Source organism: Gasterosteus aculeatus, chromosome 2 (genome assembly GCF_964276395.1).
Source record: "Gasterosteus aculeatus chromosome 2, fGasAcu3.hap1.1, whole genome shotgun sequence".
Classification (NCBI taxonomy): Eukaryota; Metazoa; Chordata; class Actinopteri; order Perciformes; family Gasterosteidae; genus Gasterosteus; species Gasterosteus aculeatus.
In genome coordinates this window covers 4,414,221-4,435,051 of record NC_135689.1, presented here as the reverse complement: position 1 = coordinate 4,435,051, position 20,831 = coordinate 4,414,221, and the positions used below count along the sequence as shown (strand labels likewise).

Genomic DNA, 20,831 nt, shown 5'->3' with positions numbered 1-20,831 from the left:
TATTTAAAAACATGGCAGCAACCAGCTCACTTCAGAGCGATAGAGTTATTGTGCCATCTGTCGGATTAAAGGATAACTGCAGCAGGTTGATTATTGGGCCTCAATCAGACCAGCAAATAGTCTGATGAGTTAGACTGTGAGAAGTGTCGATGAAAGAAACAAATAACATTCACTATTAGTCAAATAGTTAGGAAACACAAAAAATATATTTTTTCCACCAGTCTATTATTTACTACAGTGTTTTTATTATCACCCCTATACACTGATGGAAACAAGAATTACCTCAATATTGAATTAATTAATTTGATTGAGTTTTGCTATATTAACTGGTTGAGATTCTATTGCCATAACTATAGCTATATATGTGTATATATATAAACCATCTCTAAACTATGCTGCACAGCCTACAAAAGGTCATTTTTGCATAAATAACAATTTACCAAATGTTTTGCTTGTAAGTGGCAGCTTTCGTTTCAGGTAATATGATAGATCTTTTCTGCGTTGTATTAATTGCAAACATTAATACAAACCCTGCGTATCTATCTAAACTAATGCAAATGAGAATAAACAATATGGAAAAAACAATTTCTCTCCTGAATTATATATGTTATATTTAATTCATTTCAAATTTAAATTGAAAGGGGGCGTGGTTGGCCCGGATGGAGGGGCGGAGCTCGGTTGAGAGGTCAAAGTTGAATGAATTTTGTCTTTTGTGCCAAGCTGAAGAGTGGAGTCCGATCGAACAGCGGCGTCTCTTCCCTCTTCCCCGGATCCTTTTAAAACTCCCTCCCGAACCTCTCCCCTTCCACCCTTGCCACCCTACCCTCCCCCTGAACACCCGTCAAGGGACGTGTCGGGTAAGACCTCCAAAAAGCCCCGGCTTTGTTTCTGTTTGCTTCGGGAGTGAAGGACGGGGGTAACACGGCGTACCTCCGTGCGCTCCGTAGGCCGCGGGATTAGACTAGTTCCTGGATCCGGCGATGCTAACGCTAGCGACCTGGATGGAAATGTACATGAGTGCATTTAGCTTGACGTCCAGTCCGGAGCCTTTCGCGGTGTTTGAAAGTGTGTCGCACAGATGTGTTGGCTAAATATTCTCTCCGGTTAGCCATTCTGATGGAAGGAATCGGGGACGTTACAGTTGTGATGTTACGATGCTAAATTAGCCTCCATTTGTTTCTCGCGTGAATAGCTGCGATGCTCTTTCCAAAACAGGACCTATGCTGTTAACGTTATCTGACGAGCCTTCTTGTTACTGACGTCATCGATACGGTCAGGCGCAAAGTAGCAAACACCGGGCTGGATGTGTAATTTTTTTTGTTGCTCTCACGCCTTCAATTTAAAACCTATGTCGCCACAACTGTTGCCAGGAAATAGACGTCGCCTCGGGGAGACAGTGGGTCATTGTGCCGATGTGAATGAGGGAACCCGGGCCGGTCCAATGTGAATTACCACACTGCAGCCACTCATTATGTGAGCGAGTAGTTCCGAGTGCACAGCGGCTCAAATGTTCCCCTCCAGCATCGCTCCATGCAACTGAGAGACAGCAGCTTTTTTTCCCCCTCAGAGCTCCCAGTAACTATACTTGTCCCTGACAGTCCCACTTTCCTCTCCGATGTAGACATTCAGCAAGACTCACGTCGCTCCCCCGATTGAAGACTGGATTCACCCGTAGAAATGGACTCTAGCCTGGTCGAAGGAGGACTTAATGTCACCCTAACCATCAGGCTACTCATGCACGGCAAGGTGAGCTGTGACTGCGTGCACTGTCTGATTACACTGATGACATTTCCCCTGTCCAAGAGACTGAAGACTGAATGTATTCCTTTTAACGTGTGTCTGTTTTCTCTTCTGCAGGAGGTTGGAAGCATCATTGGCAAGGTGCGTGCTTTTTACTGCCAGAGTGATTGTGATCCACAGCTTGACCCAGTGTGTGTTTTGTAAATATCCTGTTTGTGCTTTCCTTACAGAAAGGAGAGTCCGTTAAGAAGATGAGAGAGGAGGTACGATTTTTTTCATTTCTATTTTTGTTGTCAATTTTGTTGAAAGGTGTGTGTGTGTGTGTGTGTGTGTAAACAAGAAGCGGTGCGCCCATATTTTCTGCTTCCTGTTTTGCTCGGCTGTCTGTGCAGAGTGGGGCTCGCATCAACATCTCAGAGGGGAACTGTCCAGAGCGGATCATTACCCTCGCCGGACCCACCACCTCCATTTTTAAAGCCTTCTCTATGATCATTGAGAAACTGGAGGAGGTGCGTTTTGCTCGCTGCACCTTAAATCTGACAGTTTGTAGCAACAGAAGTGACACTTTCAAGTTTTTCTTTCTTTTTTTTTTTTTTTTTTCCCCCCCCTCCTAATCCCTTCTGTCATCCCGCCTTTCCTCCAGGACATTAGCACCTCGATGACTAACAGTACAGCCACCAGCAAACCCCCGGTCACTATGCGCCTTGTTGTGCCCGCCAGCCAGTGCGGCTCCCTCATTGGCAAGGGCGGCTGCAAGATCAAGGAAATCAGAGAGGTTCGTCAGGACGTTGCTTTGGGTTTGTCTGGAGTTTTTGTGTCGTCCCTGATTAGTCCGAACGGTGTGTTTTAAAAAAACAATGTATATTTTTATGTCTTGCAGTCAGCAGGAGCTCAGGTACAAGTAGCAGGGGACATGTTGCCCAACTCAACCGAGCGTGCCATCACCGTTGCAGGGACCCCACAGTCCATTATTGAGTGTGTCAAGCAGATCTGCGTTGTCATGCTTGAGGTACCGTTGTTGTTACTGGTGCTCTTGATGCTCCTTTGTTTTCTGTGTTACTGTTGTCTCCACAATATTCACCGGAAATGTCTGTGTTGTTAGTCTCCTCCAAAGGGAGTGACCATCCCGTACAGACCCAAACCCTCAGGCTCTCCTGTCATCTTTGCAGGTGGTCAGGTAAACGTTTGTTTTCTTCTTATTGGTCCCATCAGCTTTCACATGTTACCTGGTGGAAATAACTTAGTGTGTGTGTGTGTGTGTGTGTGAGAGACACACTGCCACACCCTGACCAGTGCTGTTGTCTCCTTGCAGGCATACGCTGTCCAAGGGCAGCACGCCATTCCACAGCCTGATGTAAGTGAGGGGCCCTCTGTAAGTGATACATTCTATTATATTTGGAAGCCATACCACCCTCCTCTTCCATCCCATTAACTTATTTTTTCCAACCTGATATCCATTTTAACTTTTATCTTTTTCTAACCTAACAACATTTCTTTACCCTTTTTTTTTTAGGCTAACTCATGAGTTCCATTTCATATTTTCCTCTCACCCTTCCTATATAACATTCCAGCTTTGAGGGGTATTCTGGGTCGTCCTCACTCTGTTTTTGTTGGCTCGCGCGCTGCGTCCTTTCCGCCATTGTTTCAACAGCTCACCAAACTTCACCAGCTGGCCATGCAGCAGAGCCCCTTCCCCATTGCACATAGCAACCAGGGCTTCCAGGGTAGGTGGACAGATTGAAAGAGGCAATGCAATTACTGTAGATCTATAATAATCCACCTCGTCAACACTCTCTGACGGGCTTTCTTTGACTTTCTGCAGCTGGGATGGACGCCTCCGCACAAACTGGCTCTCATGAGCTGACCATTCCAAATGATGTAAGTTGCGTTCATGTCCGATTTGCTGGTGTGTGATGAATTAAAGGTGCTGCTGTGTTTTCACACACACACACTCACACTTCTTCCTCTCCCTCAGCTCATTGGCTGCATCATTGGCCGTCAGGGCACAAAGATCAATGAGATCCGTTCGATGTCAGGGGCTCAGATCAAGATTGCCAACCCCGTGGAGGGCTCCACTGACAGACAGGTCACCATCACTGGCACCCACGCCAGCATCAGCCTGGCTGAGTACCTGATCAATGCCCGGTAAGAGGCTTTGTGCCACCGCGACGCCTCCATCACGGAGCAGCAAGTTTATGTGATATTCACTTTCAATTTGTTTTTCATATTCTATTTAATCTGCAGGTCCATCACTATCATTAGTTTTAAAGCAAAGACAAAGAAAATCTTGTTTGGCAGAATGACATCAAACCATCAACAATATTTATTTTTAAATCAACGTTTTTTGTTTCAAAATAAAAGCCCTCCATTGTCAGTAGAGACAACTAACTTTTGATTTCTTTTGATCATATGTCTTAATATGTTGACTGTTTACACGTGTACTGTCACATGTGCTTGTAAAGCAGTCTGAATAGCAGCCATCTGTATGAAAGGTGCTGCATGGAAAAACGTGATTTAAATTTATAGAGGGATTGCAGTGAGAAGACGAGTGTCGTATTCATTATCACTCGATCATCATTGGTCGGGTCACTTTTGTACAGGATCAAAATGTCAAGAGAATGCTAGGCTGTAACGAATGCCTTTTTATTACTCGTTTTTACATTCAAAGCTTCTGTGGTCTGAATAAGTACATTCTTATTAAGAGTTAATCTTGTTTCATTAGAGCAACTTTGGTCAATCAATACAACTCGTCAGTACATTTTTGCTGCAAGCAGGATCGTGTTTTTTTTTGACAGCATTGAAGATTTGGATTGAGATAGTATGTGGTCATTTCTGAAATAATTGGAATTGTGCGGATCAAAACAGCCCAAGACAATTCTACACCGCCACCACCAAATAATATACTGCAACTGTGCAGAAATCCTGACTTTAAACACAAGGAATAGTTTTCAGTGTGTGTGTGTTCAAGTAGTTAAAGTCAAACATACAGTATTTTAAATGTCCTTTTTTTTTTTTTTTTGTAATGTACTCCTCAGGCTTTCTTCTGAAGCTACTGGACTCGCGGCCAACTGACATGGAGGATCTTCATCAGCACCTAACGTAACCCCTCCCCCTACTTTTTACCAAGAGGTCCCTTATTGAACTAAATGCAAAAACCAAGTACTATAAACTCACTGTTTTTTCTCCTCTGCTTTGGTTCGACGCCTCCTCAGTTGTAATTACAACATCATCATGATATTGGTATTTTATTTATTTATTATGTTTTTAAATTCCCATTGCTTATAGTTTTGAAAGACTACCTTCTGTTGTATTTTTCCTATTTTACTGTATATCTGTATGATCTTCTTGATATAGGTAAAAGTTTTAGAAAAATCTGAAAAGGCATAAATAATGTTTTTCTTATGTCAGATTTTTCTTAGAAAATGTAAAAATGAAGAAAAAAAAAGACACACTGTAACATTATAGATGGACTGTTCTTTCCCTTTTTAAATATCTATTTATTTTTTATTTAATACACAGCTCTGTGTAAGAGTAGAATACATTGATATTTGCCATCTTCTTTTTGAAGCTGTACTTCCTAAATGAGGCATTGTGGGTTTAACGGGTTTCGGTGGGTGTAAATGATGTCCAGTTGAAGATGTATGCAGGAAAAAATGAGGAGAATTTTAAGCTACGTTTGGTCTCGCCTCTAATTTGCTGAGTAATTGTTTTGTGTCATTCCTGTGTTTCCATCCGTTTTTATTTCTCAATCAGGACTTTTTGGCATTGTTGTGCATTGGATTCTCATAAGGGTGGGTGGGCCTTGGTCACCAGGTGGGGGCCTGAATGAGAGGAAAATATTTTCTTTTCTCTGAAATTACTAAGACCATAGTAATGACGATGAAGATGATAACATTGAAATGTTTGTTTTAAATAGAGAAAATATTTTTTTTAACTGCAGGGCTGGGGAATGCTGCAAGGGGCAAAACTACAAGACGTATTGGTCTTTATAAGTATATTATGCTGAGGTATTAAATTATGAACTAGAAGGAGAATTCTAGAATTAACACTAGTTTCCTGCAATCCTTTTTTGCCTGGGTCAGATTTATTTTTTATTATTCTTTGCAGGATGAAGAAACAAGTTTTTGTGCACGTTTTCAAACTATTGTAGATCTGGGTGCAATTAAATTGTTGAAGAAATGAAATGCAGAAATAAAAAGATGTGAAATGCTTAAACAATCCTTTTGTTGTAATGTTTCTGTACTCATAAAGGCAGCTGATAAGAACTTTGATATCAAGCTCAGATTTATTAATAAAAACACCGGAACCGGTTGGACATGCTTAAACTCATTGAAAATAGTCATTTATTTCTTGTTCAGCTGCCTCATCTGATGCAGCAACAGTACAAACTAGCTACGACACGGCTCCTCTTTGAACAAACATCACACCTCTTCTTTTTTTCTTTTTTTTTTAACCAATACATTATTTATTGTTGCTCATAATATTTTGCTTTTCGATATAATTCCTATTTTACAATGTGCAATGCTGTATAAAAACCAAAACATTTCTATTTAAACAAAAAGGATACTTACTGTTATTCTAATAACCACCACGGAGAAGTGCTCTATTCCTTATCCGGCTATCGGCTGTTATCTTAAAGGGAAAACGGGACACTTGAGGTTTTTATGACGCTTGTGAACATTGTGAACTACACGAGTCCTTTTGGTTCTAAACTTAAAGGGGAACTCCGACCCATTTTTCACAAGATTTACAAAGTGGTGTTATTTGTTGTGTGATTTTATACAACTAAACTGCCTCGTGTGATGTCATCTTGAGCTTGTGGCATCAGGCTATTGCATTCTGGGTAATGTGTGTCTCTTGTTTTCTTAAACGGTTCATCTAGAGTCAATGTTGTGAGGTGCAATACTAACTTGGCGGCGACTGCTTCAGTAGAGCACCAGTGTTTGGTACCCTGGTTAGCGATGGTGGTGTCCGTCATTTCACATCCCACTAATACAAACAATTTCTAAACCATACTATGGCAAAAGTGCATTTTCTGAGTGAACCCAAAGGTCTCCCATCATATAATTCTTCGACAGGCTTAACAAAAAAACCTCAATCATGTTTTTTTCTGTATTCAAAACTCAGTAGGAGGATTAAAAAAAGAAAGAAATAGTAACTACTGAGAATCTTAATAAAGCGCCATGATTGACGTCTCGGTGAGATTTTCATTCATTTTCTCTGGAGTGCCGACATTTATTAACAAAAAACAAGTAACGGAAGTAATACTTTCAGGATTAAAAAAGTGTAAACTTTCACAAAATATAAAACTGACACATTCGAATCATAAATTATAAACACGTATTCATGCATTTGTTCACAGGGCTGCATACCGTTTAGTCTTACTTTTTACAAATAAAATAAAGGTAGATATTTCTCATGTGGTATGTAATGTATATTTACATTATTATTCATTAGTAGTTGATGCATTAGTGTGTGGAGTATCATGGAGGATGCTCCCAGAGTGAGGATTAGTGTTTAAAGGACAACAAGTGTGGTACCTTGTGCGTGCGCGTCTGTGGAAGGTTTTCTTTTTTTTGCTGAACTGGAGCAGTGGCTATGGTTACCGTGGTAACTGTTTTGTCTGAAACAAAAAAACCCTACTGAACTTAAATGACATTTATCTGATGTCACAAGCTGCCAAAATATCTTACGTCAGGTTATGACAAATGTCCTAATGTCATCTGGCCAACTAACCCACGAGACACCATAAGTCCACTTGTCATAGTCTGCGTGGTGCAGTCGGTCCCTCATGGCAACAGTAGCGTACTGCGTTACTAGTAGCCTGAGGTGTCGGCTAGCAGCCGGTGATCTATGGGGGTCCTGTGGCGGGGGGCTGTGGGGACCCCTGATAGGGCTGAGACGGAGACGCCCACGCCCCGGCGCTGGGGGGGCGACTCGGCTCGCCGCTACCCGACTGATCCAACTCGGCGCTGTCGCAGTCGGAGTCATCGCACAGCGCCCGACTCTGCAGAGAGAGACAGAGAGATTCGTCTTCCATTCAAGGGCGGTATTGAGATCATTTATTTGAGTATCAGTACAGCAATTTGAAAATACTCCATTACAAGCAACGGCCCTTCAGCCCAAATCCTATTATTATTATTATTATTATTATTATCAGCAAAATGCTCTCAAGCTATCAAAAGTATAAACACTCAAGTTCTGCTCCACAATCCTTTTTTTTACATTTTGGGGGTGTTTCTATTTACCGTTGCTGTTTTTTCAAATTAATGGGATAATTTTCCTCTTTGCTGCCTGAATCTGTTATTTTAATGAACCTCTCTGGGAACAAATCGGGTCACAACCAGACAGTGTTTAGTTGTTCACGAGGTTAGAAGTCCCTATAATAGCAAACAATTGATTGTTTTTGGAGGAAAAAGTCCCAAAAGATTCTCCAAAATGTTGATAAAGTGACAAATTAGATGTACCGATATAAAGCAAAAGTACGCCTAACTTTAACATTAAACCTAAGTGCCGCTGTGAATGTGCTTTGTCATTCTCGGCGTAGAAGCGGGTCGACGTCCGTCCAAGAAGACGCCACAATGTGAATTTACCTCGTTGGGATTCTGCCCGACGTCCAGCTGAGGTTTGTCCGGTCCCGGCGCCCCGTCGGAAGCCTGCGCCGGATCAGTGTTGTCCGCCGGGATCTCCGACCCCTGAGAGAGGAGGTCGTCGCTGCGGTCGTCCAACCTGTCGTCCGTGTTGGTGCTGACCACGTCGGGGGTGCCGCTGTGCGAGTGGTCGGTGGTGTGGCCCTCCTCGCCATCCGACACCGACAGGTTCTCCGAGCTGAAGGTGGACACCGACTGGCACTTGGTGATGCTCGTCGGACGCCTGTGAGACAATTGAGGATGTGGGAGGAGAAATCAAAAGTGTGTTACGTGCGCTGTGAATGAATGGGAAACTCCAGTTACTCACCGTCTCCGTGGTAACTCGACCTCGCTGTCGACTTCACCCTCCTCCTCTTCTGATGACACTCCGCGCCTCTGAAGTCAGACAAAGGGAGAAACAAAAACAAAAAAACGAGCCAGTGAAAAAAAGACGATCAAAGCGTCAGCGGAAGAGTACCAACATCTTTCCGGCTGTGCACCTGTTTGCGTGAGATAGCTGCCCGGTACAGAATGGCTGAAGGAGTGAGGTGCTGACTGCCGACCCCCCCGGACGCCCCGCGGGGCAGCCTCAAAGCGCCGGCCCCCTCCTCTTTATCCTCCCCGTCGTGAGGCAGGCGGGGAGATCCCGGGGAGCCCCGCCCCGCCGCCGCCCCGCCCCTCCCGCACGGCGAGTCCGGGCTGCTGGAGAAGGGGAACGACGCGGCGTCCTCGCTCAGCGTGTCGCTGCGCGGCGGCGTTTCCGCCAGGTCGTCCAGACCGGCCGCCCCCGCCACCGAGCCGCCCAACCCCGCGGAGGCGCTGAGGCTGCCCCCTCTCTCCAGCCCGCCCGCGGAGGGCGCCCCGTGTCCCTGCCCCTCGGCCTCCAGCGTGGCGCAGATGAGGTCGGGGCTGGAGGAGGACAGCTGCAGGGCGGCGGAGGGCTCCGGGAGCTGCTTGGGGGCGTTACAGCTGTTGACCTGGGCAGTCGTGTCCCTGTTGGGGGAGGACTGATTGGCCTTGAGTCCGGCCAGGTCCCCGCTGCTGCCCTTCCCGGGCTTGCGATGGCGGGTCTTTACCCTCCGAGACCGGCTGGGGGACGTGGAGCTCCTGTTGGGGCAGGCTGGTACCTGCATCACGGAGGAGTCCATTTTGGGAATGATCATCTCAGACTTGAGGATGTCCGGCCTGGAAGAGCAGCAGGCGTTAGTCAACAACTACAATCCGCACGAATGTTTACCTCAGATGAGTGACTGAATTGAGAGCGCACCTCTTTCCCGAGGGCATCTTCTGTGGGACATTCCTCTTCTTGATGAGCTTGTCCATGGTGTTGGACGAGCTGCTCTGCCTGGTGCTGTGATGCTTGAACAGACCCGGGTACTTTTTATCCAACGACTGCTCTCTCCTTGAGGAAAGAGAACCCAAAGTGTAAACACACGTTAATTAAAAAGCGAATGTGTACCCCGCGCTGGTGGATTTAACAGTACCTCTGCAGCTCTTTCTCTTTGAGCTCCAGCTGCAGCATGACCGCGCTGAGCTCCATGTAGAGGTTGTTCGCTCTCTCCAGCTTCCTCTCATAGTGCTCGCGAATGTCCAAAGCATGCCTGAGAAGGAAAAGAGGCTGCCGATGTCATTGTGCATCCGCATGAAGGGACTCGAAATCCTCCACAAAAGGCATGCACTCAGGGCTCTTATGTCATCCGCGCGGACGCATGCAAGGGAGTGACATCGAGGAACAGGACGGAGTCAAAGTGGCCCCAAACGTGCCGGCTGGACAGGCAACCGCCTTCGTCCCCCTGGTCGCAACGAAGCCGGCCTCCGAACGCGAGATTTAGAAAATAAACCCATAAAAACAAACCTGAGTTCCTCTCTGCGTCGGTTGATCAGCTCCTCGTCGAGTCGGTGGATACAAGTGCCCTCAGATTTAATCTTCTCAAAGTGCTGTTTCACCTCTTCTCGCCATTCGGCCTGAGGAGAGCACATCTCCGTTAACCAGAGCTGACTTTAAAACCGGTCCTCTTTTGAGTCGGATTACCGCGCACCGTGGTGTCTGCGTGTTTAGCTGGGTTATTTGTGTGTCCTATCTGGTTGCGGCTGCAAGCACTCCTGCGTTCAGACGTTGATTCGGAAGAAGCGACCGTACCTGAGACTTGAAGTACGTCTCTTGTGGAGTGGACAGCACATCGGCTGACGCTATGTCCAGGTGAAGAAGGATCTGACGGAACGACGGCCTGTTCCTCGGCTTGCAGTTCCTGCAAAACCGAGACGGGAAAGACGGCTGTGTACATTGACAACACACTGTCAAATCAACGGAGTCCTCAAAACAGAGACTAGCTGTGCCTCTAAACCACTACGACTCTAATCTGTGCACGCTGGGTCTTCCTCGTCCTCTCTTCCCTGCTGTGCTCATTGTTTTCTCTTTCAGTGTTGTCCATTTCCAGGCGTGGCTCACCAGCACTGTCTGAGGAGGATCTTGAAGCCGTCCGGGCAGCTCTCAGGAACGGGCAGCTGGAGGCTGTTGTTTCCCACACCCCAGATGATGGCAGATGAGTCCACATCTTTGTAAGGGACCTCTCCAGTTAGCATCTCCCACAGCACCACTCCAAAGGACCTGAAAGTTGAGTCAAGCTTTATTCATTCAGGAAGCGTTATAACAAAAGAATCACAACTCGACAGTCCCACAAGATATAACCTACTTTGAACTCACGATGTTGATGCAGTACCTGTTCACATACCGCAGTTAAGTCTGCGTACGGATGTATTCGGAGCTAGAAAAGATGTCACCTTCAATCAGACTCACCAGATGTCCACCTTCTCCGACACAGGTTCATTCCGAATGACCTCCGGAGCCATCCAAGCCACGGTGCCTGCAAAAGACATCTTGGTGCTCTTGTCACTGAGCTCCTTCGAGGTGCCGAAGTCTGAGATCTTCACCAGGTCGTCGTGTGTGATCAGCATGCTGCGACGGTGGAGATTGCATGGAAGCAATTAGAAGTGAAATTTCCGGCATTGTGACGTCATTAAGCTTGCTGCGTTACTCACTTGGGAGACTTGAGGTCTCGGTGGATGATTTTGTGGAGGTGGAGGTAGTTCATGCCACCTGCAATGCCCATGGACCAGTCAACCATGAGGGAGGGGGTGATTTTGCGGCCCGCCCTCAGCACCTCATACAGCTGCCCTTGGGCACAGTATTCCATCAAGATACAGTAACAAGGAGCCTGGGTGCACACGCCCCTGTGGAGGGGGGGGAAGCACGGCAGTCAGATGACACGATGAACATAAAGGGAAAGCACGAAAGATTCATGCAGGATATCGTGTGTTTCCTCACTTGAAAGTGATGATGTTGGGGTGCTTGAGTTTGCGCAGGTGTTTGATCTCCGTCTCCTTGATGTCCCGCACTTTCTTCACGGCCACGTCGTCTCCGTGGAACTTGCCGAGGAAGACGGCCCCCTGTGCCCCGCTGCCCACCCACTGCAGATCGGAGATTTCCTCAAAAGGAACCTCCCAGGACTCTAAACTCAGACCAACAAGTCCACAGAAAAGAAACTCAATGAATAAATGACAACGCCCGAAGCGTTTCGTAGTGTTAACACAGGCGATGCAACAGATTTAATTTGGTTCATTCACTCTAAGTACTTAAATCATATCCATCACACATCGCAAAGCTTCCAAATGTCAATAAGCACTCCAGCCAGTCTGCTAAGCAAATGCTAAGTCCATGCAACACATTAGAATGAGTTGGAAGGAGCCAATTACGTCACATAAAGGGGACAAACGGTACACTGATAACTTCCAGTAGAGCACTACATTTCTATCCAGAGATAAGAGAAGAATTCAAGGGAGGAATAACAACCCACTCATAGTCTAATCTGTCTGTCATCTTTCACACTGAAGCGAGTTTAGCGACAGCAATGGCTCGGTCACTAAGGAGAGACGAGCTGGGCAGCATAAAAGAGACAGGCGGATCAATTCTTCATGAGGTCCACTGAAGTCCGGAGATCTCTGGAGAGCTGCTGCAGCGGAGGCAGATGCACACGAAGCTTCCTGCTGGCCAGCTGTGAAATCTCCATGCAGCGCGATGACTGTGAATGAACCCGGCTGATGGAGCAGAGAACGCAGTAGTGGCAGACAGAAGATATAGAAGAAATAATGGGCTTCTATTGTTGCAATTTACTTTTTTCCGCTGCAACACTTTAACAACAAATTTCTGCGGGAAATATTGTATCGTATATCTGACGAATCCTCCAAAATGTAACGCAACAAAAAAGCAAAGATCATTGAAAAGTCCTCAACATGAATGATTTGTCCCTTGTCTTCCGTGCTGCATGAATCATCTCAACGGTCCTCAAATTGATCTTGAGATTCTTTGAAGGGGCTCGATCCCGAGATTGTGAGACAGCGGACTAAGCTACTGGACTGTTAATGAAGAAGACAAAATATCTACACCTCTAACAGCTATGCCTTCACGCACATTTTGCTATTAAGAGTTCTGTACTTTCCCTGAGGTAGGTGTTTTATTTTAATGTTCATTGGAACATAAATAAAGGATCTGAATCCTTTTTTTTTACCTTTGTGGAGTACATCTGAGCTCAGATATTTCTTTTCTCTGGTGCATCTCCATGGTTACACAGGCACCACAACAATTTCATAAAGTGACTGCATGATGTGTGAAGTCACACACAGTCACTTCTATGTTGTTGGAGGGTGAAGTACAGCAGTGGGCTGGATACCATGAAGCATTTACTGTCACATACCTTCATGGCTGTGTTTGTGTTCAGTGGAGTAGGCCTTTCCAATCATGGTCCAGACCGGTTTTAGGCAGCCAAAAAGTCCCTCCAAAAAACCTCCACTCCCCGATTGGAGCCGAATATTCTCCGACTGGCCGCGCACGGCCCCAGCCTCTGGACTGTGGCCCGCCTCGGCGCCGCCGCCACCGCCGCCGCACTGGCAGGCCTCATGTTCATGTAGCTTCAGCACGCTGTTATCAAAGTGGGCTGAGGTTCCATCGCTGGGAGTGGGGCTGCTGCCGCTCGGTGCCCCCGGTCCACCGGTGTCGATGGACAGCACGTTGCGGAGGACACACTGTGTGGGGGTCAGGTCCGTTTCGGGGGTGCAGGCGGGGGTGTCTCCATTGAGTCTTTGATAGGGGGGTTCTGAGATGGGGGTGCTGAAGCCTGACAGGGAGGGGGAAGGGGCACGGGGCTCATGGATACAGGTCCCACTCATTAGGGGTTTCCCCAACGCGGCGGGTCAGGGGGCGATGGAGGATGGAAGAATGAGACGTAAGCCTGAAGAGAGAAAACGGATGATGAGCAAAGCATTAGAATTATTCATAATGGTGATCATGGCTGCAGTTTCATTTTTGTGCTCATAGTTCTGATTTTCAAGGTAAAAACAAGTGACGGCTCGTTTCAGCACCGGACAGCTCCACAGGCACAATCCTTTACTTCTAGTGTAGTGAATGACTGGAGTGGGCACTAGTTTTTATTTCATGCCAGCAATGCAAAATAGGCATCCGGGCCGGTCCGCCAGTTAAACTACTCCGTTCCCACAACTGGATTCCGTCTGAATCGTGCAGACCTCCTCCCTGTGCCTGTGAATGGGACACACAGCCAGCCCAGTGGAGCCATCACCGAGAGCGGAGATGGGCTTTATGAATGAATCTACCACAGGAGGTTGTGCAGTCCACCGCCTGGGCTGTCACCTGTTCTTCAAGAGCCCCTCCGAGGGGCATCAGTGTCTGACAACATCAGAGCAAAGACTCTCAGAAGCTCCCGTATGTCGCTCGTCGAGCATCAAGCAAAGAGCATTGTGTGCCTCTGAAAAGAAAATATGAGGAATTGCGTAACCGCCTCTGTGTGGATGTGTACGTCCGTGCGTGCGTGTGTGCGTGCATGCTAGAGAGAGAGAGAGAGAGAGAGAGAGAGAGAGCACATGTGCCCAATTCATATATTTTACACCAGCTCCATTTCTTGCACCACTGCACGAGTAAGAAAAGAACCACAACCACTGAGAGGAATGAGAGCGTGAAGAAACGGGCAATATACAACCTCCGGGCCCGTGCGAGTACACACACACACACACACACACACACACACACACACACACACACACACACACACACACACACACACACACACACACACACACACACACACAGACGCACAAACGCAGGAAGATCAATCTTTAAATAACCGAGGATGTGATGATGACACTCAGCAGCATCACAACCGACGTGCATGAATCGCGTGTCCGATGCCCACTCCACTCCGTGCCAAGTGAAAATGCCGCAGCGTCTCTACATTTACTCAACGTTGGCATCGACAGCGATATTCCGCACAGGAGCCTTCTCGCTGCACAAATCATGATCTTCTAGCATTCGTCGACGATGGTTCGTTTCTTGGCAGCATCGGCTCGATGGTGCAGTGTGAGCGGCGTGAACGCGACCGCACCGAGCGACGGCATCGTGCACCCTTGAGGTCCCGAGACACCCGATTCCCAATTGAATCGGCATTTAAGCGGATAGTATGACATTCCCATACCTCTCTGCCCGGTCGGTGTCGCGTTGTCAAGTGAAAGGGTGGGCTCGGGCTTTTTGTTTTGTCGGCGAAAAAGACGTGCAAATCGTTTGTTGTTCCTCGGTCCGTGGCTGCACTCACTATATCCACGAGGTCCACGCTGCTGGGATGGATCCCATCGGGCAAATTGGGTTATCAATAACCGGGGTCCCATGCAACGTGAGGCGCGCTGGGTTGTTGGGGGGCGGGGGGGAGGGAGGGAGGGAGGGTGGAGGAGGAGGAGGGAACTGTCTCTTTCCCAGTGCTGAATTGACGTCACGGAAAGGCGAGTTGCGCCTCGAGGGAGCGCTGCCCCCGCCCACTGCAAAAAACACACACACACACACACACACACACACACACACACACACACACACACGCGCACATGCACGTGCGCGTGAAATCGGTTTTCCATCATCGCAATTATTATCTATCTATTATTTTCGTTACCAACGTGTGTCGTTGTGGCCACTTTTTGAATGACTGTTTCATGTGCTTGGACCATGCTTCGGTTTCATCCGCCATGCTGCCGCTGCTGAGGTGCCCTTGAGCAAGACAAACCAGCTCCCTGCCGGCTGCAGGGTGTTCGGTGTGTAGCTGACCATGTGTCGTGGGGAGGGAAAGGCACAATCATTATTCTTCCTTATAATCAGGAGTTTTATTTTATAAGGCTGTCAATACAAGTATAATGAAGATTCCCGTAGGTGACATACACTCATACGAGTCAAATGAAATCACAAATACAATTTGGTATTTCAAGTTAGCTCAATTGTCCCACAACAAACAGTGCGCGTTGGGCTCAGCGTGGATGTGGTGTCGCTCTGCAGCCTGTAGAGGGCAGCACGTCAGCGCTCCGTAGGCGGACTCAGCGCTGTTTGTCCCTTTCGACCTGCCGTAGTCCACACGGCGCGATTAACTTGAAGTATGAGTACGGAACCGTGAAATGTCATAACAGCGGAGCACGTACTTATTATTCTGTTGTTTGGAAACACGGCGCGTACGTCTACAGGGAACATAACAAGGTAACTTTCTCGACTGCTACAGTACGACGAGTAACGAGGCCGGCATCAGACTGACGTTAGTTAGCTTAGCTAGCTCGTGCCAGCTAGCTTAACGTTAGCTAACTTTAACCGTTAGCCGTGCAGCGGTTTGTCCCCCCGGGGAGCGTCGCAGTCAGCGTTTAAGGTGGAACGACATCCACTACCAACGTTACGTGTTTACCTGGCTGACCCCCATGGTGTGTTTCCAGCGGTCCAGTGTTCTCAGCGTCGTAGAAGATGTGCTCTCTGGCGTCGTTCCCCCCTCCGCTGCCCTCGGGCCAGACCACTCTGTGCGAGTCCAACAACGAGCTGCTCTCCGGAACCGCCTCGGAACACCCTCAGAAACAGGTCAGAGTCAGCCCCTTCCGACACGTTCCGACGGTAAACCAGAACGGACCATCTTGCATGTGTTGGCGTTCAGCGTATCTGCGTGTGTATTTGCGGTGTGCGCAGCAAATAAACACGCTCCTCGCATGTGTGCGTGTGTTTTCTGCAGGAGTCCAGTCCTCCGAGTTTGTATTTCCCCCGAGAGTCTCTGAAGCTCCACAGTCGGACAGAAAGCAGCAGCAAGGCAGCCTTCCTGGACCACTCGGAGACCCTGTGGATGAGGAGTGCAGCCGCTTGGTAGGACGGACACACACACACACACACACACACACACACACACAGTTATATTAGTTATTTGAAACACAAATGCAATACAATTCAACGCCAGCCTCAAACTAATAGATTGGAGATTTGGTATGCCACAATTATACGTGTATGTATATTCAGTGCTCTCTGTCTTTTTCAGCTACCTCAAACTTTCTTTGTCATATTTGTACTTCACCATAGAAAGGCATACGATTGTAAGATGTTTAAAATGGATCACTGCTTTGGATACATTGGATACAATTTCTAATCTCACATTTTTACAAGGGATTCTATCAGTACAAGTATTTGAATAATTTAACATAAGCGGTCATATCACAGTATGCTGTAATATCAACCATTTGTTTCCCATCTTTTACAGACAAAGATAACTAACGCAACTCGTCTCTTTCCATTTCAGGCGGGATGGTGGTTGCACAGGGCTGCTTGATGAAATTACCAACTCAAATTCAGAAGGTATTTCAAAATCTTCTGTTTGTCTGATCTTGTATATCCATTGATGTGTTCATACATCAGCTCACCTGTATCTTGTGTTCTTGTAGTGCCTAAATGGCTTTCAGTGAGTTCTGGTTTTTCACTGGCGTTGCTCCGATGGTTCTCTTCATTTCACGGCTCCATGTTTCCTCATCTCACAGTAAGTTTTTCTGCTGGTTGAATATGTTGTTGACACCCGTACACATTACCGGATGTTTGTTTTAATGTATTTAAATGTGCATTACCTGTTTTTCATTTGTTCCATAGTTGAGCAGTGAGGACATGCTGGCTGAGTTTTCACAAGTGCTGAACTGGTGTGTACCAACTTTGTAATCTTATATATTTATTTTGGCTCAAATAATTGAAGATATTAATTATTATGATAACCTGGTGGTAAACCGATATGTTGTTGATGGCTTAACAGTTTTGTATAACTGGAGAGTGATTGCTGTACAATTAGTTGATTTATCTGGTGTTCATCAGTAGAAAAATGATCTGCAACATTGTTTTTTTTTTTTTTTTCTATAAGGTGTGTGATCTTTGTTCACATATGCAGTGTTTCTAGACACGGAAGTTACCAAGACTACTCTTGTTTTTCTACTTACTTGTATTTTAGTGACTTTTTTCTCCCCTTTTGTCCGTCTGGCTTTACCAGGTCTGACTGTGTGGTGCGAGCCTTCGCCTGGCATCCCCATACAGATAAATTTGCTTTAGCCCTGCTAGACGACTCCATTAAGATCTACAACCCCAAAAGGTATCGTGACTCTGCTTCGAAGAAGGCGCACAGTGTAGAATCAATCAATCAATCAATCAATCAATAGAACTTAAATGGGCAATAGGGTTATAGGATACAATGTACTCTGTAGTGTGTGTAACGCAAATTTTGTTTGCAGAACAAAAGTGTGTAAATTGTATTTCAGTCAGCCTCATAGAACAGCGTTGTTCTTTTATCTCTCCATCATTCTGTGATTTGTTTCCCAGTGCCACCACCCCCACCCTGAAGCACCGTCTACAGAGGAGTGTAGCAGCAGTGCAGTGGAAGCCGCTGTGCGCGTCCGCGCTCGCTGTGGCTTGTCAAAACTGTTCACTGGTTTGGCACGTGGACCCCTGCTCACTCTCAACCAGGTAGGCAAAAAGCCCCACCGGGTCTGTATCAAACACTGTGACTACTTCTAGCTACAGAAATCAGCCCCTCATCATCTCAACTGTCACTTGTATCTTACAACTTAATACATGTGTTCTTTTGCAATTGGTTCATGCAGCCATCCCTTTTCTGACTCGTATCTAGATCCTGATCATGATAATTCCCTAATTGCATTCAAAGGAATTGTTGTCACAGACTGCGACGGTCTGTCCTTGATCTGTGCTCCTCATCCTCTCCACCCATCCAGGCCTTCGTCCGGTTGTGCTCAAGTTTTGTCTCATCCTGGTCACTCTCCGGTCACTTCCATCGCCTGGTCTCCGAGCGGATCCCTCCTCTTGTCAGCCTCGCCCATGGACACCGCCATGATGGTGCGAGGCAACTTCTTCATCATTGAGTCATGTTGAAGGGGAGCGGGACAAACACGGTGACCGTTGTACCTTTTGGCATCAATGTGCTTCAGGTCTGGGATGTTGCTTCGGAGAGCTGTGTGCCACTTCAGCGTGTTGGAGGAGGTGGGGTCACTTTCCTTTCTTGGTCCCCTGATGGAAGCCATGTTCTGGCCTCTACACCTTCTGCCCTGTTCAGGTCAGACACAGCACATTTTATACTCTACCTTCCTTTTACAACTACTACAGCGCATTTCATTTGAAAGATCGGTAAAGCGCCAGTGAACATGTGTCAACTCTCTTCTCGTGTGTGTGTGTGTGGACTCAAGACAATTGCAGATTACTGTATTATAATATCACAAATATTCGTGAACAGGGATTAGTGACTTTGCAGGTGTTTTAATGTCATTGAATGGACACAACGTTAAAGTGTCTTACACATGGATGAGCAAGCCTTCTTTCATCAGGGTTTGGGAGACGAGGATGTGGACCTGTGAGCGTTGGCCGTGTGTGAAAGGGCGCTGCCAGGTAAATTCTTGTTACCACATTTTACCGTTATTGCTGAATTAGGCAAAAAAAAAAGTTTCTAAATCATGTATCTGTGAATTAAGAATGCATCTCGGTTGGTCGTTTTTTTTTTTTTTTTTTGGGGATAGTCCGGCTGTTGGAGTCCAGATGGGAGTCGACTTCTTTTCGCCGTACAGGGAGAGGCGGTCATCTACGCTATGACTTTCAGTGATAAACCAGGTTATCTCTCTATGCCATTTTAAAACATTTCAGAAAAAAATGAGGTCAAAAAATGTTTTGAAAAACAAAATCTAAATATGTTAGGTCGAAAAAAATAATTTGGTGGAAACATGTTTTGACAAGTAAAAAAGTAAAAATATATATTTGGTTGAAAAATATCATGAACAAAGAAATAAAAAATATATGGCCGAACAATGTCTGAAAAAAATCTAAATATGTACATTTCTTTTGGAAAAAAGGTCAAATATTAGGTCCAAATATGTTATGTCAAAAAATGTTTTTTCCAAAGGTAAAAAAATCTTAGGTAATGTTTTGGAAAGAAAAGTAATGATGATTTTATTTTATTTTTTTATCCAGCAGGCGTACCGACATGCACATTAACAGGGCCACAGGCAGCAGCAGCGGTGGCCGACCTATCAGAGACCACCTTTAACACAGCGAAAGGAGACATCACGTATGTATTTTAGATGAACTACTAACAAAACAGTGACGAACAAGTTGTCTGAAAAGCCTCCGAGACAGACGACAAGCATCTTTGAAGCCCCTTGTTCACAAAAAATAATGAATTCATTAGCGCATTTGACGAGCACAAATCAGCCGGCAGGCTTGACTTCATATTGGCGTTGAACCTTACGGCTCACTCACGGTCTAATTTGTCTCTCAGAGTTGGTGGAGAGATCCAGTCTTTATCCTGGGACCCAACGGGGGAGAGGCTGGCAGTGCTTCTCAAGGGTTTGTCTCCCTTTTCTTCTATTCACCCGACGAACCCAATCAGTGTCACATTGGTGTTATTCTTAGTTTTAATAACTCGTTTCTGTATTTGATCTTTCATCACAGGTGATCCACAAGCAGCAGACCGGCCCGCAATCATAGCCGTGTTCAAGACTAGATCCAACCCCATTTTTGAGCTTTTACCGTGGTTTGTGCTGAAGTGTTGTGTATCTTTGTAGTTTCAGCAGAGCTCAAAGGTATTGCATTTCCCAGGATAGTACTTCGAGAACTGAGTGTTTCTCGTGTTCTGTTTTAGTGGTTTTGTTCAAGGGGAGCTGGACGCAGAGCCGAGACTGATGCAGTTCCACCCAAACTTCCAGCACGGCGCTCTGCTCACTGTGGTCAGTTTCACCCAGAACGAACCTGCAGAAGTTCTGATGAGCGCATCCTCATATTGGCTCCTCCCTCTGTACTCTTATCACCTTTCAAAGTAATATATTTGTCTGTGTCCTCAGTGTTGGTCCAATGGAAGAATTACCCACGTGCCTTTCTACTTCCTGAGTGCCGGCGTCCCACATTTTGGCCTCGGCGGCAGTCCGTCTCTGCCGCGTCCTCAAGAAGGGGCCGCGGACTTCGCCAATCAGTCGCTCTTTACCGAGCTCATCTCGTGACGGACCCTCACCCATCAGCACACACTCACAAGTCCTCTTTATTATTATGGATTATCATTAAACATGAGAAGTTACCACAACCAA

At 46.4% G+C, this 20,831-nt stretch overlaps 3 protein-coding genes across 6 annotated transcripts; 2 read left to right on the top strand and 1 right to left on the bottom strand.

Annotated features, from left to right (window-relative positions):
- The first annotated feature begins 465 nt into the window (after nt 1–465).
- Nucleotides 466–5,958, top strand: pcbp2 (poly(rC) binding protein 2). 2 transcript variants are annotated; one of them, XM_040192609.2, is made up of 13 exons: nt 466–857; nt 1,622–1,746; nt 1,858–1,881; nt 1,971–2,003; nt 2,133–2,249; nt 2,384–2,515; nt 2,621–2,749; nt 2,843–2,917; nt 3,053–3,112; nt 3,392–3,464; nt 3,563–3,618; nt 3,716–3,885; nt 4,776–5,958. In XM_040192609.2, exons 2-13 carry the CDS (start codon nt 1,678–1,680, stop codon nt 4,810–4,812), a joined length of 975 nt encoding a protein of 324 aa, XP_040048543.1. In that variant the 5' UTR covers nt 466–857; nt 1,622–1,677; the 3' UTR covers nt 4,813–5,958. The 2 variants fall into 2 exon arrangements, with proteins under 2 accessions (XP_040048543.1, XP_040048544.1); XM_040192610.2 differs by having other exon boundaries at nt 649–857; nt 3,053–3,094.
- Nucleotides 5,959–6,954: 996 nt separating this feature from the next.
- Nucleotides 6,955–16,276, bottom strand: map3k12 (mitogen-activated protein kinase kinase kinase 12). Of its 2 annotated transcripts, none has more exons than XM_078086992.1 (14): nt 16,145–16,276; nt 13,121–13,654; nt 11,695–11,878; nt 11,409–11,600; nt 11,167–11,325; nt 10,819–10,977; nt 10,510–10,618; nt 10,225–10,334; nt 9,854–9,970; nt 9,637–9,771; nt 8,870–9,554; nt 8,698–8,765; nt 8,334–8,613; nt 6,955–7,747 (listed from the first exon to the last, which is right to left on the bottom strand). In XM_078086992.1, the coding sequence occupies exons 2-14, from the start codon at nt 13,590–13,592 to the stop codon at nt 7,592–7,594; spliced, it is 2,826 nt and encodes a 941-aa protein (XP_077943118.1). In that variant the 5' UTR covers nt 13,593–13,654; nt 16,145–16,276; the 3' UTR covers nt 6,955–7,591. The 2 variants fall into 2 exon arrangements, with proteins under 2 accessions (XP_077943118.1, XP_040048540.2); XM_040192606.2 differs by lacking the exon at nt 16,145–16,276 and adding an exon at nt 14,909–15,170.
- Nucleotides 15,785–20,831, top strand: aaas (achalasia, adrenocortical insufficiency, alacrimia). 2 transcript variants are annotated; one of them, XM_078086994.1, is made up of 17 exons: nt 15,785–15,945; nt 16,173–16,311; nt 16,460–16,587; nt 17,015–17,070; nt 17,157–17,248; nt 17,356–17,402; nt 17,744–17,842; nt 18,070–18,213; nt 18,480–18,600; nt 18,693–18,817; nt 19,086–19,146; nt 19,275–19,365; nt 19,726–19,819; nt 20,030–20,097; nt 20,203–20,284; nt 20,393–20,477; nt 20,592–20,831. In XM_078086994.1, the coding sequence occupies exons 2-17, from the start codon at nt 16,201–16,203 to the stop codon at nt 20,745–20,747; spliced, it is 1,560 nt and encodes a 519-aa protein (XP_077943120.1). In that variant the 5' UTR covers nt 15,785–15,945; nt 16,173–16,200; the 3' UTR covers nt 20,748–20,831. The 2 variants fall into 2 exon arrangements, with proteins under 2 accessions (XP_077943120.1, XP_040048541.1); XM_040192607.2 differs by having other exon boundaries at nt 19,723–19,819.